Below are 23417 nucleotides of genomic sequence, written 5' to 3'. Positions count from 1 at the left end.
CTTATAGAAAAGGTACTGTAAGTTTAGTTTTTATACATTTAAGTAAAGTTATCTTCTGTTTAGAAATTCCATCATAAAAATGATAAAAATAGAAAGTCGCCCTTTGTTGCAGTTGTTTATGCATTATTATATGGTTCTAAATTTCATAAGTATGTTAGTGCAGTTCAAGCATCAATATTGTCCGTGGCTTTTTCTTGTGAAACGTGAGCCTCTGTGTAAGACAAATCTTTGTCTTAAAGACTAACAAGTTTTTTATATTTGGCTTCATGGAATCCCTCTTTTAGTTTTGCTTTGTATACAGGCTATGCTTGTGTGACTCCCAAAACCACTTGCAGTTCCTGTAACTGCTTCAGACTTTTCACTGCAAATTCAGTTTTCTATATGAAAGCCAAATTGGATGAAAGGTGGAGAATATTAAGCTTTTCACTTCAGATATCTGAAGTGCACTGTGCCTACCAGGAAAAATGATGTAAAAGAAAATTTAAATCTTTTTTTGACTTGTAACCCACAGATGAAAGCAGTTACTTATGAATCCATGTATGTTAAATTTGGTAAACAATGAAAAACATTTGCTTAAAACATATTTTAAAACTTTTTATTCATTCTGTACTTTGAAAAAGAGCTTTAATTTTGGGGAAGATACATTGATTGTGTTCTTCATTCATACTGCAACTTAAATCTCTGTTTCAAATGCAGAACTCACCCAAACCTTAACTGTGGAGCCATGACTAATGTTTTTATGTCAAATGGCTTTGATAGAGAGGAAAATATGTAACTGTGAAGAAACCATATTCAGAATAAACTGCTTAGTAGTATAAAATAACTGTGGCCGACCATAGTTTAGAAATACAGTAAAGATGTGGACTTGAGCCCAAAAACTGAGGTAGGAGAAATTTTTTGCTTTAGAATTCTGAATCCTAATTTTTTCCTTTATGTGGCTCTTTGCTCTGCCTCTTCAGGTTATGGGAGCAAGTTAGTATCTTGCTTTCCCACCCATGTTTGGCTAGCAAATCATGACTTCTTTTTAGATGTGGACCTTGCCATAGTTGTTATAGCTTTGTCTCACTGGATTACTGTAATGTGGCTCTACAAAAAGCTGCACCTGGAGACCACTCAGAGGGTATGGCTACATTTGGAATTTCAAAGCACTGCCCCGGCAGCGCTGCGGGAGCGCTGCCGCGGCAGCGCTTTGAAGTGTGAGTGTAGTCAGAGCGGCAGCGCTGGGAGAGAGCTCTCCCAGCGCTGCATGTAAACCACATCCCTTACGGGTGTAGCGTGCAGCGCTGGGAGCCGCGCTTCCAGCGCTGCTGCCCTAATTACACTGACGCTTTACAGTGCTGTATCTTGCAGCGCTCAGGGGGGTGTTTTTTCACACCCCAGTTGCAGCGCTGTAAAGTGTGAGTGTAGCCAAGGCCAGACTGTAGATAATGCAGAATAGCAGTGCCTATCTGTCCAGGCTTTTTGCCTGAGGGCATATTTAGAGGACAGTGAAGTTAAAGAAAGGTGGAAGACATCTTTTATTGGCATTGAGCCAGATAGCAAAATTGTTCCTAATGATTTAAAAATGGTATGTGTGTAAAAGCAGTTCTGAGTAAATTTTTCAAGTCTAAATTTTTCCCCCATTTCTTACGAGACTAGCTGGATATAAGTATTTGTAAAATGTTTATGGTGCAAGTATATTATCTGTTGTTCACCGTGTTTAGAAATAGATATGTAGACTTTTCAGACTAAAGCCTATCTTGAACTGAGAGTTAGAAAAAGCTGTCATTCCTTGATAACTTTTTCCAACAAGACATGTTGGATCAGACTCTCCAAAGTGCTGAATGCCCTTAGCACTCATCAAAATTCCATCCAATTTATACTTTTAGCACAGTATGTGAAACAATAAGCTTCAATTTTCTCCAGGTATCTTAATTTTGTTTGGCCTTTCCTAAGGCAGAAGTGCTCTGTGAATTGGATTAATCATGTTGTGTTTGAACTGCAAGTGATTCAGGTTGAGTGTGAACAGATGCACTAAATATATTCACAAATAAATAAAGAAATGGGATCAGCCACTGCAAGTTAACTGAAGTTTCTGTACAAATGTGTCTCCAATGCAGAGCTAAAGGAGGGATCGTGTTCAACTGATTTTAAGAGTAATGGTCTTAAGGTTAAAAATTAACCCTCAGAACTCAGGTTAAAATTTTTGAAAAATTTTAATCTGGCCATGGAAAAGCTAGCTGTGTTTCAAGGTCTTAACACTGTATGCCTGAAGTGGTAAAAGTCAAAACCTTTGATTTGTAATCAACAAACTTGAGTCAAACTTTACACTTACATGTAGGAAGCAATATCCTGGCATAGATTGGCTTCAGTTGACAGTGATACATGCTGGTTTTAAGGGTTATTTCTTGTCACTTACCAGACAAAATATTTGATATCACTTCCATCCTAGTAGCTATATTACCAAGATATTTGTTCTAAAGTACTAGTTGGATGTCTGGCATTGGTTTTAGTCCCTTTAGCTGTCACTAAAAATAATCTAACCATTGGTTCAGTTTAGGCCACTCAGTCATATCTGAGTTACACTTCAGCTGAGTTTCTGTGAAATAAAAGCACAAACATCTTTTCTATGTTTTAATACTATACATGGGATTTCTTTAGTGCATACTATAGTAATTTAAAAGACTACTCAATGATGGAAATGTGAGTGGTGCTTACATAATACATTTATTTCTCTCTTTAGTATATCATGTCCGTGCTCATATCCAGGTTGGTTTATTTGCTAGAATCTGGAAGCCCTCTGGCTTCAGAATATCATGTCTCTTTGGGGCAACAGATGCAGTACAGAGTAGTACCCATTTTGTACGTTCATCTATTTTTGGAGTTTACTAGCAGTGTTCTCTTCCCAACATCCTTGCCTGCTCTGTAGAAAAAGAAACTTGTATGGCAAAAAAGGATATTACTAACCTGGTTCCTCTTTTTGGATGTTGGTGGGGAGCAGCTGCTTCCCTTCACAGGAGGAATCAAGTTGTTAAGATACGGAAAGGAATGCAAGGTGCTCCATCTGAGCAGAGTGCAGTGTTTAAGGTACTCTTGCTGTTTAATATGGGGCAGATGGTGTTTCCCCTTCTCCCATCAGAGTTGGTTATAGAAGATTGGGAAATGGGAATCTTAGAGATGGTGGAAGTTGAAAATTAAAATTTTTTTCTTTAATTCTAGTAGGAAAAACAGCCACAGGATCTTGTGATCACACCAATGGGTAAAACTTCTGGCTAGACTTAGAAAATGGGACTGTTATCTAACTATATACAGAGTTAATAACTCTTAAACTTTTAAGTATGGCCATGTGTCCTCCTGGAATTCTCTTTTATGGTGGCCTGCTCTAAGTGGACTTTGAGGATGAAACTCTCTGGTATGAATGTGACATCTCACCTAGAAAATTACATTTAAGAAATGGTTTTAGAGTGGTAGCTGTGCTAGTCTGTATCAGCAAAAACAACGAGGAGTCCTTGTGACAGTTTATGCCCAAATAAATTTAGTTTCCAAGGTGCCACAAAGACTCCTTGTTATTTAAGGAATGCTATTGAGATTGGTGTTGTCAACAGATTCACCTAGATGTCAAATGTCGGGGAATATATACACAAAGTTCAACGGTTGTCAGTATGAGAACTGTCAGGATACAATGAGTCACCGTTTAGTTTCTTTTAAAATTTGTTTTGCTAGAATTATACATGCATTACCTAGTTAGAATCATTTGTATTGGTTCATGCTCTTCATTGTTGAGAATAAAATGGGTGGGAGTTCTATAAGGTAGCACAGTTGTCTAGACAATGAACAGGAGGATCTGACATAGCCAGTTTCATATTTTCTCTCTTTAAGAAATGCCCAGGCCACATTGACAGCTCGTTTATAGCTCCATGAACTCAGGTATCATATCATCATCATCATCATTTGTTTTCTAGTCTCATATTGGGCCAGATTCCAGCCCTCACTGTGGTCCGTACATAGTTCCTTCAGTGCAGGATCATGCTGTGTGGCAGAGTGGTGATGCAGAGAGCAGGAGAGGGATTGATGATACACTATACCTGTAATTCTGGGATGCAGAACAACTCCATTGGCAACTGTAAATTAGAGCAACCTCATATACTCTTATTCTGGGAGTCACTCCAGTATCCTGAGCAGCTCAAAATCCAGGAGATGAAAGGATGTAATAATAGCACCTCTGCCTCCCTAGTCCTCTTGAGTTGTATCTTATGTTCTGTGCTTCCTCTGAAAGGATCAGCATAGAATCTGGCTCATTGTCTATAAAATAGCCAACACATCTTGAAAACATAAATGTTGCACAAAATAAAGTCTTCCTGGACATGTAATACACTTTTTTATTTATATTTGCCTATGTACATTCGTAATTCTAGAACCTTGAAAAATCTCAGCTTCGTTGGTCCAGACCTCTGATCATAGCTTCCATCACATAGCTACTAGTGATGATAAATAATAATACGAAGACATGTTTCTGTGTCTCAGTAAGTTGTAACTCACAATAATTCTTATGCAAAAATATGATGGAGGTTGAAAACAAATGCACTGAGACAGTTCACTTTATCCTGTGTATTGTCCACAAACTAGATTTGTGCTTTCTCATGTTATCCTCTCTCTCATTTTATGACATCTCTCTCCATCTTTACAATGGCACGTAGAGATCAATTTATCACGATCCAAGGACTGAATAAATGTTTAACCCTTAAAAGTTAGCTAACATCAGTCCAGTCATTGACTAGAGTTCATTCACTTAGGTGCAAGGAATTTCCTCAAAATCTCTGTTACCACCACTCTAGTTCTTGGATAGAGTACGTCATCTCTGCCTTAGTCCCAGTCCTTGTTACTGATACTGATAGGTTAATAGTTTATAGTGTTACTTAGTGATTAGTTAAATTTTCTTTTTAATGTTTGTCTTTTTAAACACTTCAGTTCCTGTTCCGAGTACTGTTACCATTGCCAGGGCATGCCTCAGTCACCAGGATACGAGCCCTGCCATTCCTGCATGAAACCAGTGCTAGTGAGAGACACCTTCCCCAAGTTGCCTGAAGTATGATGGGGAATTGCATGTCAGGGATTGGTTTCAAATTTACAGGGACTTTAAACTAGAACCAAGAAACACAGAGAGGCCAGACTTTAATTTCTCCTGATAGTCAGTTCTGCTCCCACCATCTCAGAGACTTCTTGCTTCGAATGGGTGCCAAAGCATTTGGCTTCAGTGAGGAGTGCTCCACCTCTATTGGCTGAGTCCTAGCATCGATTGTCTTCCTCAGAGCTGAGAAAGAAACATTGCAAGTTGGCCTCCAAGGACTCAACATCAGTGAAAGGGAGATCCTCTGTACTGAAGGCTGGCAGGCATGCAGACAATGGAAATCATCAACTTGAAGCTGAGACCATTGACTCCTGCACAGGCATTATTGAGACCGTCCCCTGAATGGCATCATTGAGCTAATTGGTGCGGTCTGCTTCAGCCCACCCACTAGAGGCTATCCCTGTGCCATCAACTCAGAAGGCATTTGCTGTGACAAGGGACTTGTTCAGCCTCTAGGTATCAGTGTTGTTCATGGTACAGATGTCCTTTCAGATGGTACCGACAACTGCAGGTCACACTTTGCCAGCTACTACAATACTGTGTTCAATAATGTGGACACCTCCTGATATCTTAATGTCTGATCATACAGTGCTGTGAAGAGGAAAGCCAGCGATGATTTCTCTAGTACAGTCGTCCGTAGGCTCCCAACGCTGATAACAGGCACTGACAGGATCAGCCCCCCAGCCTTTGTTGGTCAGAAGAGGCTGATTTATCTTCAGACTAAAAGGTCTGCTCATACGTCTCACAGTCATGTCATGTACCTTGCCATTTCCCTCTGAGGGCTTACCACTTCTTGTATCCACAGTAGAGCCCTTCCAGGCCAACCTATAGGGATCAATGGGCCAAAAGTAATTGAGTTCCTGGGTTTTACCAGTGGCCATCCTGGAACGCTTTGGGATTCTCACTGATGTCTGAGTATTCTCCATGCCTGCCCCCTTCTGTGACATCAAGTAGGTGTTCAGAACCAGGAGTCCATGCCCAGTATGATGCTCAGTACCATGGAGGAAGACATTGCTTAGGTGACTCTCCTTTTGAAAGGCCAGAGGAGGCGCCACCTCAGCCAATTATGGCTTTGGCCTCTTCATTACCTGATGAGGCAGTGGTTTCGGATGATTATAGGACCCACCAGGACCTCTTAAAAAGGGTGGTTTCTGCCTTGGATATCCAGGTGAAAGAGGATTGCATGTCATCCCACGATCTGATTGACATTTTAGCAACTGCTAGGCCTCCTTGGGTGGCATGCTGATTAATGTAGCTATCTTGGAGCCCACCAAGGTTGTGTGGCAGACTCTATCTTTCCTTCCCCTACATCAGAGTGGGGGGAGGGATAGCTCAGTGGTTTGAGCATTGGCCTGCTAAACCCAGGTTTGTGAGTTCAATCCTTGAGCGGGCCATTTAGGGATCTGGGGCAAAATCAGTACTTGGTCCTGCTAGTGAAGGCAGGGGGCTAGACTTAATGACCTTTCAGAGTCCCTTCCAGTTCAATGAGATAGGTCTCTCTCTTTCTCTCTCATATATAATATACACACACACGAAGATATCATGTACCCTCATAGAATAATAGAAGATTAGGGTTGAAAGAGACCTCAGGAGGTCATCTAGTCCTCAAAGCAGGACCAATCCCAACTAAATGATCCTAGCCAGACCTTTGTCAAGCCCTCTCCAAGGTTTGAGCACCTCTGCACCCACCTCTCTCAGGGGTTGCTTGTGGTCTCAGCTGCCAATGAGAAAGCACCAAGGGTAACAGCTGTCTACCTTGCAATCAAGGGCTGCTACAAAACTTGACCTGTTGCAGAAAGCTTTATTCAGTGGTTTGCTGCATTTCAGGATTGCTAACTGCAGGGATTATTAGGGTGCTGCGACTTCAACTTCTGGGGTATGGTATATTAAAAAGAGACAGATGGCCAGAGAATGCGAGACAGGAATTTCTTGCCTTGTTGAAGAGTGTAAATTAGTGGCTAGAACCTCAGTTCGGGTGGGGGTGGACGCTGTCAACTCTGCTGCTAAGGTCACAGCATCAGCCATTATGATTCACAGATGTTCATGTCTCCAGTCGCCAGGTTTCCCTCGAGATCCAACAAACTATACAAGACCTTCCTTTTGAAGGGTTGTCGCTGTTCTCTGAGCAGACTGACAGGCTGCATAGCCTGATATTTGGGCATTTAAAAGCAGTTTTGTCCTCAGGAGCCACATCACTAGTTGCTTTCACTCCTCACTAACATGACCCAACAAGGAAAAAGAACAGAGGTTAATGGAGACTTTCCCCCTTCTTCTGCAACAGCTTCTAGTTCATCCAGACAGACTAGGAGTTCTGAGCAAATATTTTGATGTTTATGTCAAGGACAGCATAGCACCTTACATCATGCCAGCCGGTCCTACCCCTCTGTTTACCAGCCTGCTATCTACCTGCCCAAGTGCTTGGTCTCAAATCATTGCAGACCAGTGGGTCTTAAGTACAGTGGAACTGAAATACACCCATCAGTTAATTTCTGTCCCCCCTTTTCCAAGCACAGGATGACCAGGTGTCCTGATATTTGGGGCTTTGTCTTAGCTAGGCACCTATATACCAGCCCCCCTCCCCCAATTCTGGCTTTTCACACTTGCTATCTGGTCACTCTATCCAAGCCCCTTCCCAGTCTCTCTTCAGGGACCACTCTCATGAAGAAGTTCTGCTTTGGGAGGTGCAGTCTCTCCTCCATTTGGCAGCCATAGAGGAGGTTCTGCAGTTTCTTATAGAAAAGGGAGTTTATTCCTGCTATTTCCTGATCCCAGAAGCAAAAAGATACCTCAGATCCATACTAGACCAGCGATAGCTCAACAGGCCTCTCTGGAAAAAGATAAAGTTTTACATTGTCATGTTGTCTTCCATTATCTCTTCCCTGGAGATGGGTATGCTGCCGTCAATTTGAAAGACTCATGTCTTCATGTGGCAGTACATCAGAGCCCCAGGAAATTCCTGAGATTTGTGGTCAACCAATGCCATTATCAATTTGCATGCCTATCCTTTGGCCTGTTCAGCTCCCTAGGTGTGTTCACAAACTGTGTGGCAGTGGTGGTGGCATTCTGCAGAAAATCAAGATTTCAAGTTTTTTTCTCTACCTGGACAACTGGTTGGTGAGAGGCCAGTCCAAGACTCTGCTGCTGTCAAGCATGACTGTTATCCAGTCTATCTTTGATACACTACAGTTGCTTATCAGCACAGATAAGTCAGTCCTGTCTCCAGTGCAAAAAATAAAGTTCATAGAAGTAGTCTTGGACTCTGCAGAAGCCAAGACATTTGTCCCTCAATTACAATTCCAGATGGTGTTGGGCATCCTTTTAGACCTGAAGAGTCATCCCACCATGACAATATGAAATTGCCTCAAGCTTCTGGGGCGTACGGCCTCATGCATTTATGTAGTCCAGCATGCCAAGCTCCATCTCAGGAAATGGCAAGGATGGCTGGCATCAGTTTACTTGCCAAATCATCACGCTCTAGAAGTGGTAGTGCAAATGCCCACTCAAATTCTAGCAATGCTGGGCTGGGGAACAGACCCCTCAAGTGTGTGTCTGAGGTGCCATTTGTTTCTCCTCAACCAGCTTTAACCCTAGTTACAATGCTTCTGCTTTCAGGTAGGAGGTCTGACTTGGGTTCTCTGCAGACAGAAGTTTTATGATCTTCACAGGATTTAACTCTGCAAATAAAGATCGGAGAATTGACGTCCATTCAACTAGTTTGTCAAGTCTTCCTTCCTCATATCAAGAGAAGTCTACATGTACTTACAGACAAGGAGGACCTAGTTGACTCTGCTATCCCAAGAGTCATTCAGACTGTGGGACTTGCGCATCACCAATTTTAATCAACCTCAGATCCTCTCACATTCCAAGTGTGAAGAATGGTCTGGTAGACGGGTTAAGCAGATCATTTGCCAGTCATGATGAGTGTCCATCAGGACATTGCCACATCCATTTTGTGGCTGTGGGGGACTGCGTATGTAGACTTCTTTGCAACATAAGTCAGCAGGAAGTATAATTGGTTTTGTTCTCAACAAGGTCACAGTCCAGAGTCCCTCACGGACACTTTCCTGTTGCCTTGGGCCAGTGTGCTCCTGTATGTATTTGCTCCACTCCCACGCATACCAAGAATATTGTTGAAAATGAGGCAGGCTCATGCCCAAGTCAAAGTTTTACAGCTCCAGCGTGATATCAGCAATGCTGATTTTCCACTCTGCTGTCCCTCTCAGTCAAAGATCCGCTAACTCTACCACCGGATCAAGACCTAGTCTCCCAGGACCACAGTCACTGCCTCCTACCCAATCTTGTGGTCCTCCACCTGACAGCCTGGATGCTCTGTGGTTAATGCCCAGGAAGAGGTTTGATCAAAGAAAATTCAAAATCCAGCAACTTGGTCTTCAGTGTATACCTTTACCTGACATTGTTGAGACTCAGCAATCTAGAGATGATGCCGTATTTGGGTGTGTGGTCCTCCAGTCCTTATTCAGGTAGGCTCAAAGCTGGAGGTGGGATCAAACTGCTTGTGAGTCATCTAAAGTAGAATGGATACGTGCAGTCACTTGAAGAAGAAACAGTTAGTAACCTATTTCGTAACTGTTGTTCTTGGACATAAGTTGCATATGGCCATTCTGCCATGTGTCACCTTCCATATCATTCTCTCCAATAAAAAGGAAGTGAGTAGATTTGAGATGGCTCCACCCTGTATACCACCATGCATTAGCGCAGAGCAGCAGATGGGTACTTCTGAGGGGAAATTCTCCAACAGTGCACTGAGCGCACACATCTGAAGTGGAACAAGTGTTACAGAACGAGTTTGTAACTTTTTTTTTTTTAAAGTGGGTGATGTAATATCTTTTTCTGAACCAACATAAGTTGGTTCAGAAAAAGATATTACCTGACTGACATGGCTATAATTACACTGCATACATGATCTTTTTTTAAAGAAGACAATCTTTAAAGCTGGTCAGCACTTTCTTCACTACCTTCTGATTTGTCTCTTGAAAGTCAGTCTTTCCAAAGTTAACTGACTTTCTCCACTCCTCTTTATGTTTTGGAAACATGGTAATGTCAACTCTTTGTGCCCATTCTGGCCACCTGGTTCTCAATATTCTGAAGACTGCATTTAATTTTCTCCCACTTCCACATCTTGAAAATTGGGGTTGTGTTGTCCTGCATGCCAGTTGGATGCAGTTTTTAAGTCTTACTTACATCTATGTACTGACTTCTTGACTTAAAGGTGACTTGCAAAGGGGGAGGAAGAAATTGAGTGCACACTACTTTTTGCTTTTATAGCATATAAAAGAGGCCTGAAATTTTCTCCCCCTTCCTTCCTCAATTTTTGTCTGCATGTTCTTTTCTAGAAACATCCGGAATATCAAGTCTTAGCTTTTCTGTTTTTATTGGTAGACTCCCTACAGTGATGTAAATAAATTTGAAAAAGCTCTCCAATCCATAATCAAAGGGGGTGATGAATGTAAAAAAAAGTATTTGAGTTAAATGTATTAGCAGACAATTTTTAATCATCTGAATACTTCCATGTCAATTCATATGATTTTATTTGTTTTATGTTTCTGATGTCAAACTCTACTAGTTCTCAAGTATCAGAGGGGTAGACATGTTATTCTGGATCTGTAAAAACAGCTAAGAGTCCTGTGGCACCTTGTAGACTAACAGACGTATTGGAGCATGAGCTTTCATGGGCATGACATGCATCCGACGAAGTGGATATTCACCCACGAAAGCTCATGCTCTAATACATCTGTTAGTCTACCAGGTGCCACAGGACTCTTTGCTGCTTCTACTAGATCTGCAGTTGTCCATAGTCCTTAAGGAAAGCACTCTTTTAGGGTAAACAAGACCTGAATTTCTAATATTTAAAAACTAAGTAGGTTGTCACTGTGCATCCAGAGAAGTGGGGGGAGGGACATGGGGCACAAACCCATTTTTTAAATTTGCATGTCACCTTTACAAACAAATACAGTTGTGTTTTACAGGGATGGTCTAAAAAGTTAAGAAAACTATTTGAAGAATAGCTGTCTTTTAATTTTGTATTATACCACAACTAAGTGTGAATTATTTTACCTTTTATTCGGTGTGAATGTTTTTCACAAATCAGGTTTTTGCCTATAGATTTTTTTAATATGCATAAAAGAAAGAAGAAAAGAAAAAATACTCTGAGATTCCATAATTTATTCTGTTATAGTGTTTTTTTTCCCCCCGGGGCACCTGTCCACAACAAGTCTGATTTGTCTACAGAGAAATCCTAACATTTAAATGAAAATTCTTACTGAATTATCTCTGCTTAAATATATGAAAACCACAGTATTTAGCCAGACCCATAGACATTTTATTAAGACATATTGGATAAAGGATTAACTACTATTTTTGTTTTGTTGCAGGGATCTCTCCAAAGTTAATATCCTGGTACCTGGTGCTGGGCTAGGTAGATTGGCCTGGGAAATAGCTATGCTCGGTTATGCTTGCCAAGGAAATGAATGGAGCCTCTTTATGCTCTTTTCTTCTAATTTTGTACTCAACAGGTACTTAGCTTATATTTTACTTGCTGGTTGCAACCTATATGTACTAGGGAGGCAAAGATCAGTGACCAATCCTTTAACAAAGTAATAATCAATCAAAATAAATTCCAAAATCCCTAATCTAGGTAACCAAATCTTTTAGATCTCTTGCTTTTATGTAAATGTCTGGAAGAGGGTAGGAGGGAGGAATGGGAGATTATTCCAAAATTTGACTTGAAAATTTTTTATATCCATACCTGTATGTCATAAAGATTGTAGAAGCAAGAATTGCCTTGTGGTTAAAGTACTGAACTGGAACTCAGGAGATCTGGGCTCAGCCACATGTTTCCTGTTTGAGCTTGAGTAGGTTATATAATTTCTGTGCTTCTGTTTTAAATCTGTAAAATGGATGTACTTCTGATCTCATAGAGATGTTGAGGATAAATTGATTCATATGTTCAAGGAGTTCTGATACTATGGTGATAAGCACCAAAGAAAACTTATAAATAAAAATAAAATAGGTTGTGTTTATTACTAAAAGTTAAGGCAAATTTCTAAAGTATTTAATTTTATGTATACATTTTTTGTTGTTTGACAGAAAAATTTATAAATAGATGCCTCATTGCTATTAAAATATCAAAACACTTATTAGGCAAGCTTTCTCATCCAGCAGCTGCATACACCTTCTAATTACTCATAGGTTCACAGCAGTAGAATCCACTATAAATGTTAAGTTTAAGTGAGGCTATGATAAGAAAGATTATCTTATAAGCATTATACCATGTGTAATTAGAAGCATGACACGTTGATGTCCCATGTTCATTTTCCATTAATGACATATATTAGTCATGTTGCTGAACGCACTACTGGAAGGCGCTCAGTTTCTGTGTTAATGAGCGCAGTATAAGAACCTATATAGAATAGAATGATTTTCATAACTATTCTTCAGTTGACAAGTCAAAACAATACTGAATCAGGAGTGCTCCAATCTTTCTTTATCCAGGTGTCAAGCTACTTTCTGTTTTGTACCTCACCAGCTATCTCCAACAATACATTATCTGAAAAACGATTTGAGCAGGAATCTGGTGCCATTTTTAGTCAGTTTCTGGTTAATGCTCTAAATTTCATTTAGAAAGATCTCACTGCAGGAGTTCTAAATTCAGAGTCTGTTCCAGCAAGATTATAAAAGCTTCACATATGAAGTGAGTTGCTAACTATTTTTTTTATGATTCGATATTTTCTCTTTCGGTACTTGCATTTTTATTTACTGACTTTTAAAAAAACAAACGAACTCTAGTGCTTAATTTAGTAAAAAGGACTCGTATGGATTATATCTAGATTTAAAGTGTAGATAGCATTCCTCTCTTTTCCTTTGTCCATATCTTGTTAATCAATTTTGAAAAAAAAAATTTAAGTTTCAAAAACATGCTGCTGGTAATGTAGCTAGTTTTTGATGGCTACTAAAATCCTATATAATTGTTTGCCTTTAGCATCTACTCAAACCACTTGCATACTTCTAAACTGATATGGACTATTAACGAGTAATTAAAATAACATCCCTCTGTGGACATGCTTGCCATCAAACACTTGGTTCAGATTTGTATTTAAGTGAGTGAAGTTAACATTTGATTAAAAAACATTATTGTATGCAAATTTAAGAACCATGGGAATTTGATGGGGAAGCAGAGGGAGAAGAGTGGTTGGCTATTATCACAGTTCCAGAAAGGAAATAGCCAATCCTACTACTAATGAGCTGTTTAGAGGGAGAACAGAAGGTGGATGTGAGGGGTGAGAGGGGGAAGATATCAAGATACAATAGTTGTTCTTATCCTTAGTTGGAATGCCAGCAAGTATATGGGAGGATATCACATTTATCATCTCCCAAGGGTCAAAAGGAACCAGATTGCCAGTAGACTGGCTCATCTGTCTGATGTGACACATACCTGTGAAAACACTTAATACTTTGATTCTTATACTTAACAATTTTTTTTATTTTTTTTTTAATTACTGTAGCACCCAGGAACCTCGTTATGGACCAGGACACTGTGATAGCATTGTACAACCAGAACAGAAAAATGGCCCTTGCCCCAAAGAGTTGATCGTCTACGGTTATGTGTACACTGCAATTAAAAGCCTATGACTGACTTGTGCCAGCTGTCTTGGGCTCAGGCTGAGAGGTTGTTTAATTGCGGCACAGACATTTGGGCTCAGGCTATATAGCCTGAACTCTGGGACCCTGCAAGAGCTCAGGGGGCAGCCCGAGCCACAATGTCTACACTGCAATTAAACAGCCCCTTAGCCTGAGTGAGTTGGTACGGTCCAGCCATAGGGGTCTAATTGCAGTGTAGACATACTCTTAAGTATAAACAAGAGCCAACAGATGTATACGTACAGACAAATGTAGAGGAGGGAATAAAAGGAAATAATGACCATGTTGTTCATCATGATAGGCAGTGATATCTGGTGGTTGGGAGGCTGCTTATGTTCAGTATTCCCACTTTTATCATTCATAAATGAGTAATCTCTCTTAGATGTGTAGATTAATACATCTGATTTCCTGTGTTGGGATGAGACCCCTAAATGCAAAGTCCTCTCCCATATAAAAATCATAAAAAGGTCTGGACAGGACTTCAAGAGGTCATCTAGTCCATCCCCTAGTTAGTTATGTGGTATAATTTAATATATTCTGTAACCCACTGGTTCTTCAAGTAACGTCCCTATGGGCATTCCATTCTAAGTGTGCTTGAGCCTCCTGCGCCTTTGATCGGAGATTTCTCGTAGTAGTCTCCGTTCAGCCTGCACATGCAAGTTACTTAGTCTCATGCTCTGTGCTGTTACATAGCACTGCGCGGGTGAACCGCCTTCAGTTCCTGCTCAGCCTTCTTGGTCTCAGATGGAGCTTTAGCAGTTGTCTGTGTTTTTACCTCCACTGTGTCCCATTAGGTTTATTTTAGCAGTTAGTACTTAGTAGTAATTTTGGCTGTAGTAGGGAAAAATATATATTTTATTCTTAGTATCCTTTAGATAGATTCTCCCCTCCTGTGAGTTTGATTTTTTTCTTGGAGGGCATGCTGGGATCTCCTGATTTCAGAATGTTGCCTTTTGTGCCAGGAGGCAATCCCAATGAGTGACCGTTAGTCCTGGTGCATCTGTTGTCTCAGAGAATCTCCTATTTTCCAAAAGTACTCTCTGGCATTAAAATCTAGAGCCAGAAAAACAGAGAGATCAAACTTGGACTCCTCATGATGAAGATCTAAATGCACCTAGCCTCTGCCCCTCGCCAGGGGTCTCCTTGTGTACACCAGTCTTTGAATAAGTCTGCTGCCTTCATTGTTTCTGAACTGCGCTCCTTGAGGGCATCTAAGACCCAAGATTCCTACCATAATATTCATAAAGACCGTCCCTTGAGATTCTTCATGTAGCAAATCTGCCTCTAAGAAGTTATCTCGGATGACTCCTGTACTTAAGCACCCATTGCTTTCTGACCTGGTACTCACAAGGCTGCTGATTCCTCAGATACTGTCAAACCTGAAGACTGTAGAGCAGAGGTCCCCAGACTGTGGGGCATGCCCACTGGGGGGGGGTGGGGGGAGTGTGGCTAGAGCCCAGGCCAGCCCCCAGTGGGAGTGGAGAGGGAGAGCCACCTAGCTTCTGGCCTTGTGCCCTGACTGCCAGCCCAGCCTCCTTACCGCTGTCTGCACACCCCACCACCAACCCACCCCCAGAGCCACGGCCCCACTTCCAGCCAAGGCGCAGACAGGTAAAGGAGAGTGTGACCTTGAAAAGTTTGGGGACCACTGCTGCTGAGTCTTGGGCTCCAGGCGGTCACTGATACTATCAGTGGAGCAAGGCTTCAAGAAGAGCTCTTTCTCTTCTCATCCAGTACTGGAGAAGCACACTCAGCTCTATATTGTCCTTGGAGCAGTTGAGATTCATGGTACCGTCAACTCCTTCAGCCACTATTATTTCAGTGCAGGCCATGGGCATGGTACCGACAACACTTGGTATCACAGGAGTTTTGCTTTCCCTGTGTCTTTGCTGTGTCCGAGATGCCCAACTGATCATTACATGGCTCCGATTTACTCCTGTTAGTGATTACTTCCATATATTTACTCAGTACTGATGGCTTCATCTTCCAGTACTCCATAGCTACAGAGTGATTTGGAAGAGGATGATTCTGATGAAGATCTTGCCTCAGTCTGCCAAATATCTCTGCAAAGCTCTCCCTCCGTTCCTGTTGAGGCTCTTTTCCAAAGATGTCTGAGGAGATTGGTGTCACTTATCAGAAATGGCCCTGACGACTATTTGCTGGTATGAACACCCATGGATGCCTCCACCCATGGCATGTACACGACCTCTTTGGCTATACCGGGACCTTTGGGCATCCTATCATCAGCAATTTTCTAGGCCTGGAGAACCACTACTCACAAAGATAGTCATCACCCTCCCTCCCTAGCGGACCAGAACTGCGGGAAGAAACCTTTTGAGAAACAGGAAGCTAGAGCTGATGAAAAGGTCTCTCCACCAGCTGACATCTCTTCATCCCTGGATGAGGCAGCTATGCCACCTCTTCCCTCCCTGGTGGATGACTTCAAGCAGTTTCAGGAACTTATCAATAGAATTGTGGATTCTTTGCAGATTCCTCCTGAGAGGTTAAAGAGCCACACCATAATAAGCTGCTTGACATCCTTCATACAGCTTCATCTGTCCACGTTACCTTGTCTGTTAGAGGCCGTACTGGACCCTGCAAAGGTTATATGGCACACCCTTGCTACCTACATGCAAGGGAGCAGATAAGAATTATATTCAATCTAAGGACTCAACATTTTTATTTTCTTGTCCCTTTTCTAACTCCTTGGTGCTTGACACAGTTAATGAATATGGGAGGCAGCACCATGCTAAATCTGTGACTTACCACAAGGAGCATAAGCACTTAGACCCGTTGGGTAGAAAATCGAATTCGTCAGTACTTTGCAATTCAGAATTGCCAACTACCAGCTGTTAATGGCAAAGTACAATCGTACAAATTATGTCAAGCTGAACTCATTTATTGAGCATCTACTAACAAAATATAGAGAGCAATTCCAGCCAATTATTGCTGAAGGCCAGCTGCTCAGGCCTCTGCAGGCTCCCTCAATGATGCTGATACTACTGCCTGTTCGATTTTTACAGCAGTAGTTATGAGGCAGGCCTGCTGGCTCCAGCTCTTAGGATTTCCAAAGCAGGTCGAAAATACGGTCGAAGACCTCTCTTTTGACAATACTAAATTATTCACTGACAGCATGGATGAATCTCTGCATACATTAAAGGACTCCAAGGCTACTTTGCATTCTCTCAGGTTCCATACAGTTGCCCAAAAGAGAGAGCTTAGTAATTTCCCGATGGTGAAAAGATTTAATCCTGCCCAATTCTCGAGCTCCCCCAGATACCATATGACCCTAAGTGAAAGAGACAGAGGTTCCAGGAAAGAAAACCACCTACTTCTCAACCTTTACCACTCCTGGCAGGCTTGGGAGCAGTCACTATGGACAAGTGGGTTTTGGAGATCAACTCCATAGAGTACTCCATCTATTTTACTTCTCTTCTGCTTATGAACACCCCTTTCCTGTCCCTCTTCAGGGACACCTCTCACAAGAACCTGCTACAAAACTAAATATGCTCTCTCCTCTTCTTGGTGCTGTAGAATTGGTTCCAGTGCAACACAGAGGGAGAGTGTTTTATTCCAGGTATTTCCTGGTATTTGGTATTCCCCAAAAAGACTGGGGGTTAGAGACCTATCTCAGATATAGGGCTACTAACACTTTTGTGAAGGCCCAAAAATTCAAAATGTTGACACTTGCAGCAATAATTCTATCACTGGACCAAGGGGATTGGTTCTTGGCCCTTGACCTTCACGACACACATTTCCATATTGCGATCCACGAATCTCACAAGAGTCCTACGGTTTACTGTTGGTCAGGACCATTTATAGTACACAGTGCACCTTTTCAGCCTATTTTCTTCTACGGCAGCCTTTTCAAAAATTGTCAGTAGTAGGGGATACCTCCGCAGAAAAGGAAATCTTGTGTTCCCTTAGCTAGACAACTTCTGAAAGGTTGCTCCCTAGATGTAACTTCATGGGCATCTTGTGAAGCCACGGAGCTCTTCCTCAGTTTGGGCCTACCATTGAACATTCAAAATGTCCACCTTGACCCCTGTGCAGAAGTTGGAATTCATAGGAGCGTGTCATTTTAATCATTTTTCATAGTGGAAATAGTCTGTAAGGGTTCCATGTTACTTTGCTATGTGTTAGTCCACACTGCAGTGTACAGAAAGAAGAATGGCATGAGGCTGTTAAAATTAATTGCAGTATTGTAAATGTATATGCTCAAATGATATTAGTAAAACTGCCCAATGGCAAATTATTTTACTTTGCAGATCTATTGAAATAATCTAAATACATGCTTTTGTTTAAAGGATGACCTTTCAGAAAAATGTTTTTACTGTGCTGTGCCACAAAGTCTCTTTTATTCTGACTCAAGAAAGGCAACTCTCAGCAAGAATCTAGAATGAAAATAGGTATTCTTAGGAAAATATAAAAATAAGAAAGGACTTAAGTCATCACTCTTCTCTTTATTTATAAAATAAACAAGTACACTTTTCCATGACGACTAATGAGAATTCTAATGGTTTAGCACAATTGAACATAAGTAATGGCAATTTTCACTCATCTTACAGAAATAACTGCACTATTGGTTTTCTTTTAAGCTAGACATAAAACATGGTTGAAATACAGGAAGCAAAAAGAAGAAACCCCCCCTTTTCAATAAAACTGTGTTTTATTTCTCTTGAAGTTGGAATAATAACCTAAGTAAAAGCCTACAGAAATATTTTATAACATCCAGATTAGCAACTAAATTCATCATACGTATTGTTGAAAATCAAATCATTTTATACTTACCAATTTTAATGCAAAACACTTACTTTTCTAAGTAATACTTGAGCACTTAGTTGAAACTGAATCATTCTGACTTTCATATTTTGCAGATGCTCTGAAATTAACTCTCATAAACTTTATCCCTGGATTCATCAGTTTAGCAATAACAGGAGATCTGCTGATCAGATACGACCAGTTTATTTCCCTGATGTTGACCCCCACAGTCTTCCTTCTGGTGCAAACTTTTCTATGACAGCAGGGGATTTTCAAGAAATTTACTCAGAGTGCAGTAAGTAGAGAAATTAGAGGTCAGAATTCATGAACACACTAAATATAAACCCAGTATGGAAGAATAGAATTCTATTTAAAATTAAAACCAAATTATGCCTTGGATCATTAAAGTAGGCACTAAAGTTGTATATTACACCTAGATTCTTCTCAACCAAAATGAGTTGAATTGAAAGAAGCAAAAGTTATATGTGTGCTCTAGCATATTTAAGTGTCTAAATTATATCCTTGTAGGATTATATATGCTCTGTTCTTTTAATGAGAATGGTGATATCTTGGACAACTTACAACACTGTGATCTTTCGTGTCTATTTTCTTTCCTGATGATTATGTTAAAGAAATACACAATATAAACAGCCTATGCTTTTCATGGATATAAATGAAGTCTATTTATTGTTACTTGATTTAAAAATAAACAACATGGCAAATTATTACTAAAACAATTATTTACAAATAAAAGAAATAGATATTCATTAACTATCAATGACCAGTATTTCAAGGATGTGCGAAGGGATAATGTTTATGAAAAATCACAATGTTCCTGTCAACACAAACATTCTTATTGTCATTTGTGAAAGCTGTCTGGATAAATATTTTTTGTTGCAACTGATGAGGTAATTTTTCTCCCCTAATTCATGTACAGAAGATAACTGTACTTACTGTACTTAAATATTTTCCACCTCAGTTCCTAGTACTAGTAAGACTGGAAGTGATGATGGATTTCTTACTTTTATCTGGAGGTTACTTGTCTATACTATATGACCAGCTGGTGCTATTCCTTCCTTGCACTTGGCATACATGTTTGAACCCACACCTTTGCCCTGCTAAACGCTGGTTTCTTTAGTAATATCTTTTCCCACAGGCATTGTGGCTTGTAGTCAGCCCCCTGCTATTGTTCAGATGTTTGTAGCTCAAACCAGGGAATGAAGGCTGTTGTAAGTCAGAGATAAATCTAAAAATAAATGTTTTTAAAAAATATTTATTTGAACCTAAAAGGGCCTAATCTTTCATAACTTCAGAGAATATGGGAGGATGGAAAAAGGAAATCTGCACTTCAAAAGACTTTCCTTATATCTATGCAAAGCATTTAATTTAAAGTAAGGTTAAATACAATAGAAAATACAAAAGTAAAAATTGTGGTTTGGGATAAAGATATTTCAAAGTGAAATCACCAAATATTTTGATGATGGGCAGCCTTCTGTTCTGGATTTTAAAAGTGCTCAAGAGGTCCAGAGTCTGGGTACATTTTTGTTTTCCTACTTTTGTGTACACAGTTGTGGTATCCATGCTCAATTGAGTGTAAAATCAATTAATTAAATTAAAGTATCAGCTCTTGAGCCTTGCTTAATGGAAATCTGGCCCTAAGGCTGTATGTACACAGTGGTTCTCAAAGTTATTTGATCATGCCCTCCTTCTTTGTATGTGTAGTAGTTTCACATCCCTGTTCCTGTCACACAAGTACATATACCAATGTATGCGGCGGCAGCGTTTCGCTCGAATCAGTTTCGGCTTCGTTTTTTGCTTGAGCCCTTCCCACCCCCCCCCCCCCCCATGGCATGAGTGATCCAGTGTAATAAGAGCAAAATCAAAACTGTAGTTGTGATCTGTGCTTACAATTAAATACGCACACTGCATCGTAGCAGACAGATTAAAGTACAAATGGCAACGACTTTGTATAATACTGTGCAAGTTTAATGAAAATCTCAAAATGCACAGCGCAGGGGTGGCTCTAGACGTTTCGCCACCTCAAGCATGGCGTCATGCTGCGGAAGGCTCTCTGCCGGTCGCCAGTCCCGCGGCTCCAGTGGACCTCCCGCAGGCATGCCTGCGGAGAGTCCTCTGGTCCCGTGGCTTCTCTGGACCCTCTGCAGGCATGTCGCCGAAGGCATCCTGCCTGCCGCCCTCCCGGCGACCGGCAGAGCGCCCCCCGTGGCATGCCGCCCCAAGCATGTGCTTGGCATACTGGGGCCTGGAGCTGCCTCTGGCACAGCGCCATGTAGAGTCAAATGCACTGTGTCATCTGAAGACCTGATATGTGCAGAGGAATGTCCACAGTAAGGTTTTTTTTTGTTTGTTTTTTTCATTTTTCTAAAGCTTCTCTCACACACGCACGCACGCCTTCCCTTGGATGTATTCTGCCCCTCAGTCTGAAAACCTCTGACCTACATGGCAATTAAAAACTCAGTGCTGGCAGGGCTCAGGGTAAGCAGCTGTTTAAATGTGGTATAGATGTTCAGGCTTGGGCTGGAGCCCAGGCTCTACAACCTACAAGGTGAGAGGGTCCCAGAGCTCTGTCTGCAGAGTGGCCCCAAATGTCTGCCCCACAATTAAGCAGCCTGAGCCCGTGTCACCTGTTATGGGCCAGCCCAGGGTTTTTACTTGCGGTGTAGGCATACCTTTATTGTCCTGCTTTTACAGTAACACAGTATCATTGGTTTCCTTTCAATAAAATGTCAGGAAATATTCAACTTCTAGCCATTCTCTTTACTGTTAACTAAAGCTGATCTTAGGTGTGACTAAATATCTATATATTCTGATACTAAATGCTAAATACAAGCCAACGGTAAAGTCTTATACAGAGAATTGATGTTGCAGCCGATCATGTGCACTCGATAATGTATATTTCTTTGTACAGATATGTGGGACTGCATAGCAACCTGCTTCTTCATAGACACAGCGCATAATGTCATTGATTACATTGACACAATATGGAAAATTCTCAAACCAGGAGGAATATGGATAAATTTAGGTAAATTATTCATCTTCTTGCTCTCAGTTCTATTGCCTGACATGACCAATGCCCCCTGGTGAGTGGGAGGAGCAGTTGCAGGGGAAGTCCTGCTCAGCATTCATAGCCATGGTATCTTCAGCATTTTTACCTACCCTATTCTCTCAAGCCTCTGCACATGGGTCAACAGTGATTTTCAGATTCTTATTATTCAGCCAAATCTGAGTGAATTTTCATAAGGAAACAAAATGCATCTCCCTGGCCTGAGGACTGCACCCTCCAAAGTGTCACATCTATACTCCAAAGCACTGAGGTGCTCAGTTTCTTAAATTATTAACCATTTCTTTTTAACATTGGCAAAACAATGTATTTTCCCCCCAATCTTGTTCTCTCAGATGGCTGAACCATTTGTTACTGAAACTTTAGTTTGCTAAAGCTGTAAGCAACTGAAAACGGGCTAATAATGAAAAGTGGTAGACCACCTATATACGGGCACAGCTGTCAGCTAGCTCTACTTATCAGTTAGTTTACAGCTCAGGGTGTCATATTTTTTCTTCGTTGATTTCATATTTATCCCAAATGCTATAGAATTGACTTCATATAAAAGTTTAGGTAAAAGTTTACTTCTGACAATAAAATTGGTATTAGTGTTACTGAATCCCTTTATCTTTGTATTCTAGGTCCTCTCCTTTACCACTTTGAAAACTTGGCAAATGAACTTTCTATAGAATTGAGTTATGAGGATATAAAAAATGTTATATTACAGTACGGATTCCATCTAGAGGTACGGATAGATTGTGAGTAATGCTTATTGGAGTAGATGGGTCAACCAAAACTATACATACTAGGGCTTTTCCTTAAATGTTGTTTAATATAGGTTTTTAACTTTTAAGATGCTTACATGTTTATGTTGACAGTTGTAGTTATATTTAAGCTGTCTGGTTTTTAATTCATTAAAGGGTAAATAATACTGACTGTAAACACATAACAGTGATGACTGTTCAGAGGAGTAACACACATTTTGGAGGGAATTGCTTCAGGTGCTATTTCAGAAAATATTCTGAAAACTTCAATTTTTATTTTCAGGTGGAGAAAGAATCTGTATTGTCTACATACACTGTGAATGAACTATCCATGATGAAATACTACTATGAATGTGTATTGTTTGTGGTTAGGAAACCAGAGTTGCAGTGTTTCAAATAGATTCTTCAGAAAAAATGCTGGAGATAATGCTAAAATTTATAACACACAATGGACTAGGTAATGACTGGATACAACCTCAAATCAGTGGTGCCTTGTTTATTCTTAACAGGAATTTGAGAGTGTCTATTTTCTTAATACCTGTATTGCTATCCAGATATATACTGTGCCATGCATATTTGTACCGTACTAGTGAATATGGAAGAAAATGTACACATACACAGCCCTCATTCATCAGAGTGCATACAAACATCCCATTTTCACAAGTATAAAACTCCTGTTTTAATGTCTGCCATGAGGTTGTCCTGATAAAAATGGTTTAATAATTATTCAGCAGTACTGAAATCCAAAATAATTTCCCTTTTATCTGCAGCTGTCTGTAACATGCACAATATACAGCTCTCAAGATCTGTTGGAAAGGATGTACAATTCTGTGTTTGATATCAGAACTGGGACTGTTGTTTTCACTTTCGATCTGAGGCTTAAAACAAAAAATGTTTGTGTATTCTGCCTCAGTTTTTAAACAAAATTCTAATTGTTTTCATTTTTCCTTGTGGCTTTGTGAATGTTTAGAGGTATAATACAAGCTCAGCCACAGTTTAGAGAAGAATTTCTTATCAATTTAAAAAAATAGAATATTTACAAAATCTGAAATTTTTGAACAGTTCT

At 40.5% G+C, this 23417-nt stretch overlaps 1 protein-coding gene across 4 annotated transcripts in view; it reads left to right on the top strand.

The window, feature by feature from the left end:
• Nucleotides 1-22857, top strand: part of CARNMT1 (carnosine N-methyltransferase 1) — a 29077-nt gene extending 6220 nt beyond the window's left edge. For 3 of the 4 annotated variants that reach the window (XM_050944207.1, XM_050944206.1, XM_050944208.1), the window contains exons 4-8: nucleotides 11500-11640; nucleotides 18643-18821; nucleotides 21456-21569; nucleotides 22229-22332; nucleotides 22635-22857. In XM_050944207.1, coding sequence (XP_050800164.1) covers nucleotides 11500-11640; nucleotides 18643-18821; nucleotides 21456-21569; nucleotides 22229-22332; nucleotides 22635-22751 — 655 coding nt within the window. In that variant the 3' untranslated portion in view covers nucleotides 22752-22857. Of the gene's footprint in view, nucleotides 1-8719; nucleotides 9589-11499; nucleotides 11641-18642; nucleotides 18822-21455; nucleotides 21570-22228; nucleotides 22333-22634 lie in introns of all 4 variants that reach the window. The other variant, XM_050944209.1, reaches the window with a different exon arrangement.
• Nucleotides 22858-23417: the final 560 nt, after the last annotated feature.

Source organism: Gopherus flavomarginatus, chromosome 3 (genome assembly GCF_025201925.1).
Source record: "Gopherus flavomarginatus isolate rGopFla2 chromosome 3, rGopFla2.mat.asm, whole genome shotgun sequence".
NCBI classification, from domain to species: domain Eukaryota; kingdom Metazoa; phylum Chordata; order Testudines; family Testudinidae; genus Gopherus; species Gopherus flavomarginatus.
This window is presented reverse-complemented; position numbering and strand designations above follow the sequence as displayed.